Source organism: Verticillium dahliae, genomic scaffold (genome assembly GCF_000150675.1).
Source record: "Verticillium dahliae VdLs.17 supercont1.15 genomic scaffold, whole genome shotgun sequence".
Lineage (NCBI taxonomy): Eukaryota > Fungi > Ascomycota > Sordariomycetes > Glomerellales > Plectosphaerellaceae > Verticillium > Verticillium dahliae.
This window is the reverse complement of record NW_009276934.1, coordinates 175,021-190,857: the sequence shown is the minus strand read 5'-3', so window position 1 is coordinate 190,857 and position 15,837 is coordinate 175,021. Positions and strand designations below refer to the sequence as shown.

General features: G+C 57.3%; 5 protein-coding genes across 5 annotated transcripts; 4 read left to right on the top strand and 1 right to left on the bottom strand.

Moving 5' to 3' along the window:
• The first annotated feature begins 293 nt into the window (after positions 1-293).
• On the top strand, positions 294-1,934 carry VDAG_06942 (mannosyltransferase complex component). The gene is made up of 3 exons (XM_009655847.1): positions 294-865; positions 937-1,367; positions 1,431-1,934. Exons 1-3 carry the CDS (start codon positions 571-573, stop codon positions 1,653-1,655), a joined length of 951 nt encoding a protein of 316 aa, XP_009654142.1. The 5' UTR covers positions 294-570; the 3' UTR covers positions 1,656-1,934.
• An 814-nt stretch (positions 1,935-2,748) lies between these two features.
• Positions 2,749-4,685, top strand: VDAG_06941 (sphingosine-1-phosphate lyase; the record flags this gene model as incomplete). The annotated part of the gene is made up of 3 exons (XM_009655846.1): positions 2,749-2,849; positions 2,947-3,552; positions 3,617-4,685. 3 exons carry the CDS (start codon positions 2,749-2,751, stop codon positions 4,608-4,610), a joined length of 1,701 nt encoding a protein of 566 aa, XP_009654141.1. The 3' UTR covers positions 4,611-4,685.
• Positions 4,686-6,459: 1,774 nt separating this feature from the next.
• VDAG_06940 (uncharacterized protein) lies at positions 6,460-8,245 on the top strand (the record flags this gene model as incomplete). Its single annotated transcript, XM_009655845.1, has 3 exons — positions 6,460-6,748; positions 6,832-7,168; positions 7,378-8,245. The coding sequence occupies 3 exons, from the start codon at positions 6,460-6,462 to the stop codon at positions 8,243-8,245; spliced, it is 1,494 nt and encodes a 497-aa protein (XP_009654140.1).
• Positions 8,246-11,011: 2,766 nt separating this feature from the next.
• Positions 11,012-13,053, top strand: VDAG_06939 (proton myo-inositol cotransporter; the record flags this gene model as incomplete). The annotated part of the gene is made up of 4 exons (XM_009655844.1): positions 11,012-11,363; positions 11,428-11,854; positions 11,912-12,269; positions 12,328-13,053. 4 exons carry the CDS (start codon positions 11,012-11,014, stop codon positions 13,051-13,053), a joined length of 1,863 nt encoding a protein of 620 aa, XP_009654139.1.
• A 945-nt stretch (positions 13,054-13,998) lies between these two features.
• On the bottom strand, positions 13,999-15,625 carry VDAG_06938 (uncharacterized protein; the record flags this gene model as incomplete). Its single annotated transcript, XM_009655843.1, has 2 exons — positions 13,999-14,763; positions 14,978-15,625. The coding sequence occupies 2 exons, from the start codon at positions 15,623-15,625 to the stop codon at positions 13,999-14,001; spliced, it is 1,413 nt and encodes a 470-aa protein (XP_009654138.1).
• Between the last annotated feature and the right edge of the window lie 212 nt (positions 15,626-15,837).

Sequence of the window (15,837 nt, the reverse complement as noted above, 5' to 3'; positions counted from 1 at the left end):
TTAACGACGGACTGGAATATCTTCAATCTCACTTATACACTTTGTCTTGTACCCCAATAGCCTTGATGCGTGGTCGTAGTACTCACTCAACATGATCAGCTTGCCGCCAATTTTGGTGATGATTGGCATCGCTCTAAACGGGACAGTTATCTATCAGGTGTGGGCACACCCTGGTCACCATGTATGCATTGCTGCCGATCCCGAATCTTCAATTCGAGGTCTTGGCTTCAACGAGTTGCATTTGACAATTAAACCTTAACGTAATTCTTCGGGGAATCTTCCACGCTTAAGACACGATGTATTCCGTCTGACCGAACACGGCGCCTCGATCAATCTCATCTACCAACCCCCCGGGTCTCGACTCAGCGGTCTCCAACCCTTGCGCACCTGTCGCCCCGACCTCAATCGAGCGCATCCCCTCTCGGCTTTGTCCGCCTACGTTATCCGCCCGGTACATCACGCCGCTGCTGCAACGCAAGTGTGATTCCTTGAAGATTGTACTCTGGCTCAGCCAGTCGATCTCCTGGACTCGGCCTTTGGTCGCGGCTTCCCCGGCGACACACGCGTACAATGCATTTCGCCTATCCCCCGCGGAAAAGCTCGAACCCCGCGCCCTTCCGCCCGCGGACTTCAAAACTGCCGTCGGTGCGGCGGAGTCGCATTCGAGCCGTGGCGATTGTGGCGCTTGTTGTCGTGAGCACATTATGGATCATATCCAAACTTTTTGGCACGCGTAGCACGGTGGCCTGGGAGCCGTCAGGGAGTCCGCCGGTGGTGCTGGTGACGGTACTGGACGAGCCGACGTACGGCAAGGCGTATGTGCAGACCATTCGGGAGAACAGGGAGCGGTACGCCGCGTTTCACGGTAGGAACATGATTCCCAGGCCATTGCCACCTGTCGGATTCGAGGCGGTCGACTAAAAGAATTTCTCACAGGTTACGAAACCCTGATCGCGAATGTGGGCGACTACCCCCTCGACGAGTATTCCCCTTCGTCATGGTCCAAGATTCTCGCCGTCCGTCACGCCATGACCAAGTTTCCCGAGTGTCGCTACGTCTGGTATCTCGAGCAAGATGGCTACATTATGGATCCGAGCAAGACGCTTGAGGAGCGCATCATGAACGGCGCAACGCTCGACGCAGTCATGATCAAGAACGAACCCGTCGTTCCGCCCGACAGCATCATCAAGACAAGTACTCGACTGCGAGGCAAGGATGTCAACTTTGTGGTGACGCAGGACCGTGAGGGCCTATCGGCGGGCAGTTGGGTTGTGCGCAACGGGGTTTGGACACGGTTCTTCCTCGAGACCTGGTTCGACCCGATGTACCAGACCTACAACTTCCAAAAGGCCGAGGGCCACGCGCTGGTAAGTCTTCTCAGCGAGAAGGGCGGGGTTGACAGGCAAACATGACTGACTCGCTGTGCGTAGGAACACCTCGTTCAGTGGCACGGGACGATCCTCGCGAAGCTGGCCTTAGTGCCGCAGAGGACCATCAATGCCTACAATCGCTACGACAAGGCACAGGAACTCTATAAGCCAGGCGACTACGTCGTTCGAGCGACGGGTTGCACGCCGACAGGCGAGAGAAGCTGTGAGAACGAGCTCGCTAGCTTCAAGACACAATGGGAAGAGGCATTCGCGGCTTATAAATGAGATGGACTGACGCGGGCACGGAAGCGAGGGGTGCGCAATGTCTTTTGGCGGCGTTTTCACTGGCAGTGTTTTGGCATCAACTTGCGAGCTGGGGTGTAAGGATTGTGGACGACGGCGTTTCTTTGCTATTTCGTGCATTCAGGTGATGCGAGAGCCTAGAGAAAGAAGCATCGTCGACGGCCTCGAGGCCTGTATGGTTGTAGTTCTTGGTGTTGCATTAGATGGTACATACCTAGGTGGCTTGGAATCTTCTGGTGTTGAGGTAATGGTTTGACCCCGATCTTTGGTCTTCGCAATGGCAAGCTCACCCAGGGCACCTTATTAGGTACAATGTGCATACAACGCTTTTTCCAGGCCTGAGAGTAAGGAGAGAGCTGCAAATCCTTCGGCACTGACATGCCGGCCTGCGCACTCTTAATCTCTTGTTCCACGTTAGCCCTCGACAGCTCACTGAGGTCATCATGACAATGAGCCAATCGGCGGCAACTCCGAAAGTCAGTCGATGCCTACTGCATGGCAAGGCAGGCCCCCAACCTGTGTGACAGCCACTTCACACCCCCGCACCTGCACAGCGAGCGACCTACGGACTTGACAAGATAACCACCAGATTGGAAGGTCCGCAGTCTGGTCATGTTCAACGGGGTGGAGACGGGCACTGAATCGAGGCGCGCGGAGCTGTGAAAGCGGCACTGAGGTTGCAGCGCGGTGCAGCGCGGTGCAGCGCGGTGCAGCCAAATGAGGTCAGCCAGCATCCAAAACGGCAAGGCCTCGGCTCGCTAGAGGGACGTTGGGGGGAGGTTTGGGGAGGAGAACCCCTGTACGACCCCACTGACGGCGCTGCAAGGCCGGGGCATGTGAAGGGCCAAAATATCCAAGTAATGGCCATGCCCCACCATTTTTGGGTAGGCTTGGGTCGCTGTTCTCGCCTTCCATCGACTTTGGGGTTCGAGGTCTTGGGGGAGCTTAAAGTCCAAGGCCGTGCCCGTCGCATCCGCCCCGACATTTCTAATTGTACCACCAGACACCATCGTCGCCACCCTGTATATTTTTTTCGATTGAGTTAGTGTCTCGAGCTTTTTGTTTTCCCCCCAAGATGCCTGGCAGCTCGCGCATGCCCGTGAGCCTTCGGGATGGCTTCAACCATGTTAAGAAGTCCCGCCAAACGAACCCCTTCCTTATCCTGAACCTCGATCTGTAAGTCAGTGATTCTCGTTGTGCCACACGACTGGGCGTTTTTGCAAAACCTCCCCATTCGACTGCATTTGCTGACAGTTCTGTTTCTTTCCTGTAGTCTTCGAAACATTGTCTTCTTCTTCTTCGTTGTTCGATGGACCCGCAAGACCTTCTGGAAGCTGAAGGGCCGCGGCCTGATCGGCTCTGTCGTGGAGTTCTACTCCACGCTGCGCAGGGTCCTATATGGCTACTTCTTACGCGCCCCCGGCGTGCGCGGCCAGGTGCAGAAGCAGGTCAATGAGAGCTTGAGCAAGCTGCAGGGCAAGATGGTGCCGACAAATCTCACCCGCTACCTGACCCTTCCCAAGGAGGGTCTTTCCGACGACGTCATCCGCACCGAGCTCGACACACTTGCGAACATGGACCATACGCGCTGGGAGGATGGATACGTGTCCGGCGCCGTCTACCATGGCGAGGAAGACTTGATCAAGCTACAGACGGAGGCGTACGGCAAATTCACTGTCGCCAACCCGATCCACCCGGACGTCTTCCCCGGTGTCCGGAAGATGGAGGCCGAGGTTGTCGCCATGGTCCTCGCCATGTTCAACGCGCCCCCCGGCGCCGCCGGCGTTTCAACCAGCGGTGGTACAGACAGTATCCTCTCGGCATGCCTGAGCGCGCGACAGAGGGGCTACCACGAGAAGGGCATTACCGAGCCTGAAATGTATGTCCCATACCCAACCTCCACCTCGGCTATTCGTAATTGGCGACTAACAGGAATACTTCAGGATTCTCGGCGAAACCGCACACCCAGCTTTCCGCAAGGCATGCGACTACTTCAAAATCAAGGCTCAGTTTGTGCCATGCCCGGCACCATCGCACCAGGTGGACATCAAGGCCGTTGCCCGCCTCATCACGAGCAATACCATCCTCATCGTAGGATCGGCACCCAACTTCCCCCACGGCATCATCGATGACATTACGGCGCTGTCAAAGCTGGCCCTCCGCAAGAAGATCTGCCTGCATGTCGACTGCTGTCTGGGATCGTTTTTGGTGCCGTTCCTGGACAAGGCCGGATTCGAGACTGAGCTGTTCGACTTCCGACTCAAGGGCGTCACGAGTATCAGCTGCGACACGCACAAGTACGGATTTGCGCCCAAGGGCAACTCAACAGTTCTGTACCGCACAGCCGCGCTGCGCAAGTACCAGTACTACGTTTCACCAGACTGGTCTGGCGGTGTCTATGGCTCGCCTGGAATGGCAGGCTCGCGACCTGGCGCCCTCATTGCAGGCTGCTGGACGAGTTTGATGAAGACTGGCGAGGCTGGTTACGTGGACGCGTGTGTGAAGATTGTAGGCACAACTAAGAAGATGATTGAGAGGATCCACGAGGTGCCGGCGCTGGAGAGCGAGCTCGAAATTGTGGGAAGGCCGCTTGTGTCGGTCATGGCGTTCACGGCGCGCAACCTGGACATCTACGACATTGCGGACGCGATGAGCGCCAAGGGATGGCACCTCAACGCTCTGCAGAACCCGCCGGCGATTCACGTGGCAGTTACACTGCCGATCACCAAGGTTTGGGAGAAGCTCATGGCGGATCTGGAGGCTGTTGTCGAGGCGGAGCGGGAGAAGGAGAGGGTGAGGATTGTCGAGGGCAAGGGCGCCAAGGGTACGGCTAAGGGCGACTCGGCGGCGCTGTACGGTGTGGCCGGGTCGCTGCCGAATAAGAGCGTTGTCGTGGACCTCGTCAATGGCTTCCTGGATCTGCTGTACAAGGCATGAAGGCGGGGCAGAACAAGAAGGACCCAGAACCAGAGGGATACACACATGTGGTGGGCGTCTGATTGGCATTTACTTTGGACTTTGGCAGCAGGAGCGAGGGATGCGTTATTACAACAACAAGTCTTGTTACTGTATTTGATTTCCGTCACATATGCCGTCCCATGTCGGGCCTTCTCGGCCATCATCTTGGCGAAGCCGTGATTTGTGCATTCGTCCAAGCTTGTTCTCGAGATATCTGTGTGATTGACGCTGGAGAAGATCATTGTGGCGTGATGAGCAGCGCTGGCATCGCACGAGGATCTGCCGACGAGTGCTCGTTCGCAGAAACTGTTCCAGAGTAACGGCTGTTGGTGGGCATATTCTCGTCTTATGCGTCAACCGACGACGCCCGTGTTGATCGATCTCTGACGGAGCGCGCACCCGGCGATGGCACGTTGAGGATTGCTTCCGACCCTCCACCGGAAAAGGGGGCATCGCCTACATTGTCGCGCCATCATCGGCCGGGGAACGGATCCGAAGGCGCACCGGTCAGCATGGTGAGGTGCGCTCGTTGGACAAAATATGCCGGGAGAGCTCCCAGTGAAAGCCGGCAAGTTTCCTCGTCAGACAGGACGGTACGCCAACCTTGTACCGCAGCATGAGGAGTGGGCTGGCGACCTCCAGAGAGGCAGCAGTTGCGAACCGCATGTGGTTGCCTTGTCTGGTGGCAAGGGGCTGGCAGGCTATGCCTGGGTGCCCAATGGGTGTCACGACAGCAACACCCTCCTGGCAGATACTTCCCAGCAATCATGTTCAAAGTGCCCACTGGTGGGCAGGTATGGTCCGTACCACCTGTCTCGCCTCAGAGGCATGCGCATCCACAGAGGGTGGTTACCCGAACTCGTGGGCTTGTCTTTCCTCATGTCTCGGGCATTTCCTTCCCATCCTCCCTCTCTTCTTGTGTATATCGTCTACCTACGTGAGGCCCAACTGCAGGACCATCACGCAGTCTTCATTCTGTCTTTCACCCCACAAGAACGATTGAAGGGTCATACGCTGGCTCTTCCAGGTTGATCAGTGATCAGAAGACTATCCGACGCGAAATTTGGTATCTCCAGACTCATAAGAGGGGGCTGAAGTCTCATCCGATGTACCGAGGGGCAACACGAGGCCGACGTTATTTGCGCCCACGACCATGGGCATGGCCATGCGGCTGCGCGAGCCGACATGCTTTCCCCTACCTAGTATCCGGTGCGAATCTGCCGTTGGTCCCGTTGTGCTTTTCGTCGGTACCCGACGCATCATGTCGTTGCAATGGCCATCAATTATCTCCTCTTTTGTTAGGTGGTTAAGGCTGGAGGATTGTCCTGTTGTGTCAGTGCCACAGCGCAAGCGCGAGGCGACCGCACCAATACCGAGTGTGTGCACCCATCATCGCCCGACCTCTTTGGCCTAGAGCCTGGTAAAGTGCCACCATGCAGCGCCTTTGCATATTTTCTGCGTCTCTTTTGCCAGCAGATATGTTCCCTCGTGGCCGGCCTGTGTTATCGAGCCGTCATCTTGACGAGGCTTTTGAGTGGTCGGGATGGACATGGTGACGACTGGCTGTCGCTGCTGTCATGGTGTTTGCCTGGAGCAAGATATCTACATTGATGGGACCTCGATGTGGTATAAGTGCTTCCGCGCCCGACGTGCGATTTACCACGCTGAAGCTCTCTTGCACATTCATATGTTGCCCACGTCTGCGACCTTACTCACTTTTGTTGCCGCATAGTGTTCAGAATTCATGGTCGTCATGTCAAGCATCATCACGAGTGCCGCTGGTGCTGGTGCCAGACATAGGGCAGTGAGATCACTGGTGAATACCACAATGGGACGGCAACCGCCGCCACCGCAGGTTGAAGATGTCGCCGAAGATGGGGACGACATGCGAGTACCTGATCTAGAACTCTCGCCCGCACCGTCCGAAGCATCGTTCGAAAGCGATGCCCATGACAAGCTGGGCAGCGAAATGCCAAAGACTCCGCAGACACCCGCCTCGCCTGCGATGTCCCACAGCTCTGTCAGTCTGATCACTCCATCGGCTCAGCCACGTCACGACATGACGGGCATAACGCCCAGGTTTATGGATGAATTACGCACCATGATCAAACAGGAAAGTGAGTTTTTATTCCTGTTCCTAGCAGGCTGTTCCTAGCAGGGCAGCATTCGACCCTTAGACATGCTGAAACTAACGAATCAGTTGCTGGTCACCTCAAATCCATGGATCCGGCACCCTCGCCCGGTATCACGCCGTCCGCTCTCATGAATTCCATGTTCGGCACCGCTTACCCCAGTCCTCCGCCTTCTGTTGTTTCTACCTCCCAAATTCCATCCCCTCAGAGCACCTCTCCTCGCTTTACTACTGCAGAAGTCCTCCCCAAGCGCCCGACTGTGCGCTTCCGCAGTCGTGTACCGCCCATCATACATGCCCAGCCACGAGTCTGCGGGACAGGGGAGACAAGGGCCACCTCAGCCATACAAACCGCTGGCGTTGTTTCGGAAGGCAAGACCTGGGGGGTACTATTTGATGCCGAGGGGTACTCAACGCAACGCTTGGGGCAGGCCTTACATAGTCTGGCATGCCGGGTGGTGAGAGATACCTTTTTCTACAAGACGTCAAAGTGGATGTGTGCTGATTTTTAAGATCGACGCGTTTGGCATCCCCGGCACAGACCTGATCACACCAGACAAGATGCAGAACTTTTATGCCAAGTATCGCATCGAGAATGAGGAGTTTCCTTTACAGGGTATGCTTTCCATCGCCTGCTCGATCACGCTCCTTCTTGAAGCTGGACAGCCTCCTAACTAGGGCAGATGCTTTCAAGCCTTGCAAGAATACGACTTTTGAACGCACTCAATATCTGTACCAGGATCTTGATTGCCCCTATTCCCTCTCCCAAGCAGTTCCTCAGGCTCATCCCACAATCCCAGGTCTGACGAGAATGGGGTTTGTCAAGTGGATGACCATTAACATTTTGGCCTATCCGGACCAGGAGTCTCGCCGTTTTGGCCTTCTGCTGCCCGATCTTGCCCCTCTAAAAATCATAGGTCCTGATGGCGCACAGGAGTGTCTCCCATATACGCTGCCGAGAAACCTGTTGCCTGCAACACATGATAAGAAGGTACGCCGACTGCTAGATGAGGCGTTGCTAGACTGTCTAGAGGATCATGACGTCTCGTCACCGCTGCCTGCGGCGAGGAGTTGCGAGATGACTCCTGTTATCGCCCATGGGTCAGGTCCAGGACAGGGGCGACTTTGGGGGCGAGCAAACTCCGATGCATCAGGCGTCAGCACGGCGCAGCCAAGTTTCGTCACACTGCCACCACCGCCAGTAGGGCGGCACAGTACGCGGGCCAAAAGTCCCGTGGCGGCGGATCGGTGCAGTGCAAGCGTGCCCAACATGGATAGGTTTGCGGATGCAATGAACCTTGTGAGAAAGGGGGACACAGGGATTGTCTCGCGTGAAATCGAGCGGAATGACGATTATCGTCGGGACAGGGAAAGGGAGAGGGAGAGGGAGAGGAAAAGTCTTGTTCTTAGCGAGCCAAACGGGGGAAATTTGTACCAAGATGGAAAAGGAAGACGTGACGCAGGACGTCGAGGGAGGTTCTGAGCACGTAAGAAGGTCTCGTAGATTATCGTTGGGAGTCTGCTCAGTGCATTCACTGTTGACGTCCATATTGAAGATCTCATAATCGGGAAACCATGACCAATGCACCTGGTGTATGTTCTCCTCACCGAGGGTACTTCATCTCTACTCGTTGGAAGCCCACTGGATTTTATTTCCCGGTCTCCCGCGTTTGGTAATGTTATGGCCTTGGCCATCATGGTCACTGAATTTAACCAAGTCGCACGGTCGATCTGGAGACTGCGGTAACCGACCAAAGGCTTGAATCGTGAAACCTTGTTGTCGGCGTCAAGAATTACTTGCGCTGGTGGCTTGATCGTTCTCCTCCCCTGAATTTAGATTCCCCAGGAAGTGACAGGCACCCCGCCATTGGTGCAAAGAGGGACGTCCTCCGCGGGGCGATGAAATTCCGCATTGCATGGGGCCGCACAAGGTTCATGAGTGGATCACTGGGACGGTCCCGCCAGTCCCGAGGGCTTGCCTTAAGATGATTCATGGCATATGTGGCGGGTGCGGAGTGAAAGCCTCGCGGAGGAAACAATCCTGGAGATTCAGGGGCGGCTCTTGTTCTCCACCCGAATTGTCTGATCTTGGTGCAGGATGGAGAGTCACATGGTCTCATCGTTGCGGCTTCGCTGATGTCTTCCGACAAAGGGTTGTCTCAAGAGTGACGAGAGAGCATGAGGGCACGACTCTGCATGGGTCCAACGAGGGTTCAGTTCATTTTGCGGGGGATCTCAAAGGACAGATGGTGATATGCCAGAAGGGAGGCTAGGCGGATGCCTCCTCGGTGGACAGAGTGTAGTACTCACTCGAGCTAGCACGGTTGCGTCCGTTTCGGAACGGGAACGGGAAGATGGCTCGGATGATCCCCAGTGCCATTTTCATGTCAGCGTGGGGGTCATTGCAGCTGATGAGGGCGGTAGGCGCAGCTGGTCTGGTTCGTGCTGCCGATGACCGCGTTAGGGATGAGGGGTCGTGAGTGCAAGAGCTTGTACGGTCGGCTACACTGTCGGGACAGATTTTATTTCCCGCAGCTTTAGCTCGAGACCGAGAGCCGCAAGGGCCGGGGATTCGGGGAAAAGCTGTCAAGTTAAGACGGCGGCTGCGGGGTGTCTGGGCGACAAGTCGGGGAAGCTGATCAGCCTGATTCGCTGGTATCGGATGCTGTGGAAAGCTTGCTAGCCATACGGATCGAGCCGTCATGACCAGAGCACCTTTCGGAGTGGTTTGAGGCAGCATTGGAGATCGTGATGCCTTCCTGTTCGCCTAAAGCGGGATATTATCTGGCACCAACGAGTCGAGACACCCGGTAGGCGGCCTTGGCAGCTGGGAACTGGACCGAGATGATCCAGACTTGCCGACCAGTGTCACCTTCAATGTCCGGAAGTGAGGACGTGGCAAGTCTCTTTGCTGGGAAACAGACTTCTCGAATGGCTTAGGTGCCCAGAGGCTGATTGTTGGGTTTCGATACGACCAGGTGGCTGGCTCCCCGGCAACATACAATGCAAGCATCCAGCGGACTGTGCGCCACTGCGATGGTTTTGGCTGTCGCATGCCGGCGGATATGCTTGTCTTCATGGGCATGTCTGCAATCTGCAGTGGAGATGAGGCATGGCATTGTGCTGATCGAGGCAGGCCTTCTGACGTTGACGGTCGTTGACCACGGCGACGAACGGCTTCGGTGGAGGTTGTCTGGACTGTGTCGACATCAAATGGATCATCCACGTTCTCCAGGACAGGTGGAGGGTTGATGGGGAATCCCCCGTAATTTCAAATCATGGTCACTCCCAAAGCTCGAGAGACGCAAGCAGGAGGAACACGACGGCCCTGGAGGATGGTCGTTCTGGAGATGAAGTCGGTTGATGCCAAGAGAGGAATGGACGCCGGCGGCACTGCGGCTCTTCACTGACACCTGCGGGAGGACCCACTGCCGACAAGGGCCCTTGTGATTGGGCTCTGGCACCCCTCGGAATGTGGATGTCTCAGATGCACTCTCTAACCCTGGTCTCAACCCTGACGACTACCTTTCCCATCATCGCCATCCTCTCTATGACCTGACCACGCACAACCTGTCTGACGTCCCAAGCCCCGCCAACCTTGCCATCATGGCCACCCCAGAGCTCCATCCCAGGCACCTATGCCGACGCTACGGTCCCTCGACTACCGGAACCGCCCCCAGGCCTTCCCTACCGAGACACCAGAACGGCTCTAGAATCCATCTGCTAGCCTCATGCGTACTGCCTACCCCCCCGTCCACCCCAGCTTCACCTGGCCGATCTTCGATGTTAGTCCATATTTAATCTCCCCGCGCAACCCGTCTCGACTGCTTGCACCCTCAGAGCGTTATCGGAGAGCATTCATCCCACAGCCACACCCTTGGAGAGGCTTGCTTGGCTTTCCGCAAACGAGCGAGGCGGCACAGGTGCATGTCCGCCTCCCTCTGCTTGACCTCTACCCAACGTTCTCGTGCGGATGCTCTGCCCCGCATCAGGATCCCCATGGTAACCAAAAGTCTATGCTGGGGGCGTCGAAGCCTCCATGTATGTCCGTCATGGTTGCTCCCATATAATGACCTCGTCGTCTGCTGCCTCTCGTCTTATCTGGCCTTCTTCTTTAGGCGGATCGTATCTTCTTCTCGTTCTCATCAACTTTCGTTTGACCCCGAGGCTTTCGCCTATCTCCTCTGTCCGGATCCCCACTAACCCATAGCTTCCCCCCCCCATACACACCTTACCCTTACCCTTCATCATGGCTCCCTCATCAGATTCGGAGGGCGAGAAGCCCCAGGCCACCATCAAGTCACACGCTGAGGAGCTCAGTGAGGATGAGCTGCAGATGCAGGCCAGCCGTCGAGTCGGCAACCCCCTAGCCGGCTTCGATGCTGAGAAGCTATCCAACATGGGTTACACGTATTGTACATCGCATGGCATCACTGATGAGGAGGACGTACGGGCCTTCCGTCTTGGTGCCGTTCTTGCGGGTTACCCCGAGGACTATCAGACGATCGAGGGATTGACTGATATTGAGCGCGAATCTGCTGGGAAAGAGATTACCCAGAAATGGAAGTCCATCCCAACCAAGCTTTGGTTCGTCGTTTTTGGTAAGCCGGCACCCCTCACCACCCACCATCCATCTGGAAACCCCCCCACTGACGATGATGAAAGTCTGCTCCCTCTGTGCCGCCGTCCAGGGTATGGATGAGACCACCGTCAACGGCGCTCAGGTCTTCTACAAGGAGGCCTTCGGCATCGCGAACAAGGACAAACTACGCGACGCCCTGATCCTCGGCCTGACCAACGGCGCCCCGTATTTGTGCTGTGCCCTTCTCGGTTGCTGGCTGACCGCCCCCTTGAACAACTGGTTCGGTCGCCGCGGTACCATTTTCCTCTCTTGTCTCATCTCCGCGGCCGCCTGTATGGGCCAGGCTCTCACCAACGACTGGAAGACCATGTTTGCTGTTCGTCTCGTCCTCGGTCTCGGTATCGGTCCCAAGTCAGCCACGACGCCCATGTACGCCGCCGAGTGTGCGCCTCCACGGCTTCGAGGTGCCCTCACCATGCAGTGGCAGATGTGGACTGCCTTTGGTATCATGTAAGACCGTCCCAGGCCACAGCAGGGAAATAGGAGACATTTGCTCACACGAAACAGGGTCGGATTCGCTGTCGATCTCGCCTTTTACCAAGTCGCTGATGAGAACCTCAAGTGGCGTCTCATGCTTGGCTCCACCACCGTCCCCGCCCTCATCGTCTGCGCCCTCGCCTTCCTGTGCCCCGAGTCTCCTCGCCACTACATGCGCAAGGGAAAGCACATGAAGGCCTACCAGGCCATGTGCAAGATGCGCATGACAAAGGTCCAGGCTGCTCGCGATCTGTTCTACGCCAACGCCCTGCTCGAGGTCGAAGCTCGCAAGGTTGGCAACTCTGGCAACAAGCTCGCCAAGCTGTTCAAGGTCCGCCGCAACAGGAACGCCATGATGGCTTCCGAGGTCGTCATGTTCATGCAGCAGGTGCGTACTCTTCACATGGCAGTTTCTCCAGACCATCGAGCTAATCGCAGCGTCGTAGTTCTGCGGTGTCAACATCATTGCCTACTACTCGGCCGAGATTTTCATCCATGAAGGCTTCTCCGTCCCCACCTCCCTCGCCGTGTCTCTTGGCTGGGGCACGCTCAACTGGCTCGGTGCCATCCCCGCCATCTTCACCATTGACAAGTTTGGCCGTCGCCGCCTCCTGCTCATTACCTTTCCCATGATGTTCGCTTGTCTTCTCTGGACATCGTTCTCCTTCTACTTCCCATCGCGCGAGGTCAAGATTGCCTGCGTCACCATTGGTACATATCTCTTCGCCATTGTCTACTCCCCGGGCGCTGGCCCCGTTCCTTTTACCTACTCTGCCGAGGTCTACCCTCTCGACGTTCGCTCTCTCGGCATGTCCATTGCCACCGCCACGACCTGGTTCTTCAACTTTGTCCTGGCTTTCACATTTCCCATGCTGCGCAAGGCATTCACGTCGACCGGCGCCTTCAGCTGGTACGCCGCGTGGAATCTTGTCGGCTTCTTCCTGACCCTCTTCTTTGTCCGCGAGACCAAGGAGAAGACGCTCGAGGAGCTCGACGGCGTCTTTGACGTGCCCGTCAAGGAGTTCTTCAAGTTTGGCGTCGCCGAGCTCACCTACTTTGGCCGCAGGTGTCTGCTCATGAACGTCGACGCCCCGACGCCGCCGTACAGGCAGCTCGTCGTCTCGGACGGGCAGCCCATGGATGAGGTGCCCGTCCCGTCGTCCAGGGCTTGAGCGTTTGCACGGTTCGACCCTCGCACGAAGAGACGATTATGACTGCCTCTGTCCCGACGCACTTGTTGCTGCCGAGGGACGGCGGCTTCCATGGCCGCACAGCCGACGGAGCGTATGTCTACTCTTCACCCCGGAGCACTTTCTGCTGCAAAGGGGTGTTTGACGGGGTCCTCGAGAGTCCGATTAGAGTGTGGCTTTGGTCTCCGCGTCGCTTTCCCGCACTTCGTCTGTTTGCTGCGGGAGAGTGCACGACCGCGCTGTGCGTCTGGATGATCAGTTTTTTTCGATCCGAGAGTTGAAGCCAAAACAAACGCCTCGCTGCGTTCGACGAGTTGTACGATATGATAGGAACAGAGTATACCCCGGAAGGAGGTGGGAGGATTTATCAGCGATCTGTATCATCGTGTTCCCTTTGTTTAATGCTTAATCTAATTTTTAGTCGCTACTCTGTTGTCATGATGCTGAAACTGTTGACCAACACATGTGACGGGAACGCAACTCCTGATTCTCAATCTCCCATGGATGCCCGATTGTGCTAAACTTGAAGGGAGCCATCTGGCTCGCTCGCTACAGCCGCTTACGCGATGCAAAAAAAAAAAGAAACCAAGGCTATTGAAGGATCAGAAAAGCAGGCTGCAAAATAAAAAAGGGGGTGTACAGAAAACCGCCATGCAGAGAGGTATCATCGTCATCAATATTCGTCGTGATCGTTTCGCGGCCCGGGTCATTACGTCGTGCAAGCCTGGAGGGAGATCATCGTCTACGGTTCCCCAAGCCCCCCCCCCCCCCCCGACCGATCATTCATGCATGTGCTGCGCCTTATCTCGACACAGTTTGGGTGAAAGCCGTACAACCGACGGCAAGGGTGCACTTGAAGAGACTGGCGCCTCGCAAGGTCAAAACATCCATCACAGTCAGCTCGCAGGAGATGGGGTCAGCGAGCGGTCAGTACCGCTCGCGGTAGCCGCCGCCGTGGCCCCCATACTCCAGCTTCCGTCTCGGCGTCCCGTTGAGCCTCGCCAGCTTGCGCACGCGCACCGAGCGCGCTGAGGTGCGCGACGACGAGGCGGCTACGCTGGGGGTGTAGCTCTCTGGCGTGGCGGTCGACGAGGCGTCGCTCCTCGGCGTCTCGGGCGGTGCTTCTGCGGCGGCCGGGTGTGGGGGTGTGAAGGCGGTGCCGAAAGGAAAGCCGCCGCCGCCGCCACTACTGGAGCGACTAAAGGTGTCGCGGGTAGGGGTGACGAGGGAGGCAGAGGTTTGGGAGAGGGGCGAGGGGCCGGCGGTGCTCTGGTAGGGCGAGGGCGCGATGGGGCTCTCGTACGATGGTGCGATGGACGTCTGGTACGACGGCGCAATCGAACTCTGATACGACGGCGTGGCGGCATGGTGGGAAGCGTAATCCCGCGCCGGCGTTCCGAGGGTGGATGACGCACCAGGCGTGGCGGCGATGCGGCGGGCGGCGCGCCGCTGCTTGAGGGCGGCATAGTCGGCCTTCCAGTTGGCGATGCTTTGGGCGAGCTCGACGGCGGCGTGGGTGGCGAGGAAGTCGCGCGGGCACTGGACCTCGATGGCCTTGAGGCCGAGACGGAGGTGTGAGAGGTCCGTGTCGGAGTCGTGCAGCTCGGCCTCCAGGTCCTGGACGCGGGACTGGAGGAAGATGATGCGCTGGGCGGCACGCTCGGCGCGGGTGACGAGGAGATCATGGATGTGCTTTGGGGTTCTGTTAGTATGTGGGCCGAGGTCGAGGTATAGGTATAGAGGCAGGGGGGCCTGCTCACCTCTGATTCTTCCTGCCGAGCCTTGAGGTTCGTCACGAGTGTGTCGAGTTCAGCGGTGAGCTTCTCGGCCTCGGAGGCAATCTTGAATGAGTCGACGTCTGGCTTCTTCACGACAGGTTCGGGCGTTTGGGGCGCTCAGCTCTCACGGACAGAGAGAGGCTCGAGTAGCGAGAGTGCATCCACGACGAGGAGGGCGAACCGAAGAAGCTGCCTCGTTCGTCGATACTACCAGTGGGCCGGCATGTGAGATGCGGTCGGAAGGGCGCGCTGGGAGGATGACCATCGACGACACGATCAATCTCATCAACGCGCCGGAGTAGGAGGTCAAGGGTGATCTGGTCAGGAACGTCACTGCCCTGAACGAGCTTCTGCGTGAGCGCGGTGAGGCGCTGGATAAGCTGCGCCTTGGATCCCTGAGTGAGCTCCTCGTCAGCCGCAACCCGTGGGCCGCTGCCGTGATCACTCGATGCATCCCTGTCAGAACCTCTCAGCGGCGTCTCTGGGGTCCTGCCCAGCGAGGCGGCGAGCTGTTTCCCCAGTGGCGTCAGTGGCACGATGCCGAGATGACCCAGGCTCATGGGCGAAGGGATGGACGGCGATGAGATGTGAGGTGGCGGTGTCGAGGCATCTTTTCTCCGAGGGGGTTTGCCCAGCGTCGTCTCTTCATCATTCTCATCATGGACGACGTGGACACCAAGCGGAACGTCGTCGTGGTCATCATCAGCCTCTTTGAGGTCGAGGTAGCGTAGGCCCAGCCCAAGTCCCGTGTCGGAGATGGCAGTATCCGACAACATGTCCGAGTGTGCCCGAGAAGGGGGTGATGGATGGGACGGCGCATCGGCCGTGGAGGTGCTAGGGCGCCCGGCACCGTTCGGATTTGCTTGGTGGTTCCCGCTTTTTGCTGGGTATGGGATTTGGGGGGTTAGACGTTGGCGTTGGCGTTGGCGTTGGCGTCAGCGTCGGCTTCTGGACGCGGAGCCGAGGGAAGTGGTGTTGGACGGGTATG

Coding starts and splice junctions, on each gene's coding strand:
- VDAG_06942 (XM_009655847.1), top strand. CDS start 571: ATGCATTTCGCCTATCCCCCGCGGAAAAGCTCGAACCCCGCGCCCTTC. Junction 866..936: donor GCGGTACGCCGCGTTTCACG/GTAGGAACATGA, acceptor AATTTCTCACAG/GTTACGAAACCCTGATCGCG. Junction 1,368..1,430: donor AGGCCGAGGGCCACGCGCTG/GTAAGTCTTCTC, acceptor CGCTGTGCGTAG/GAACACCTCGTTCAGTGGCA.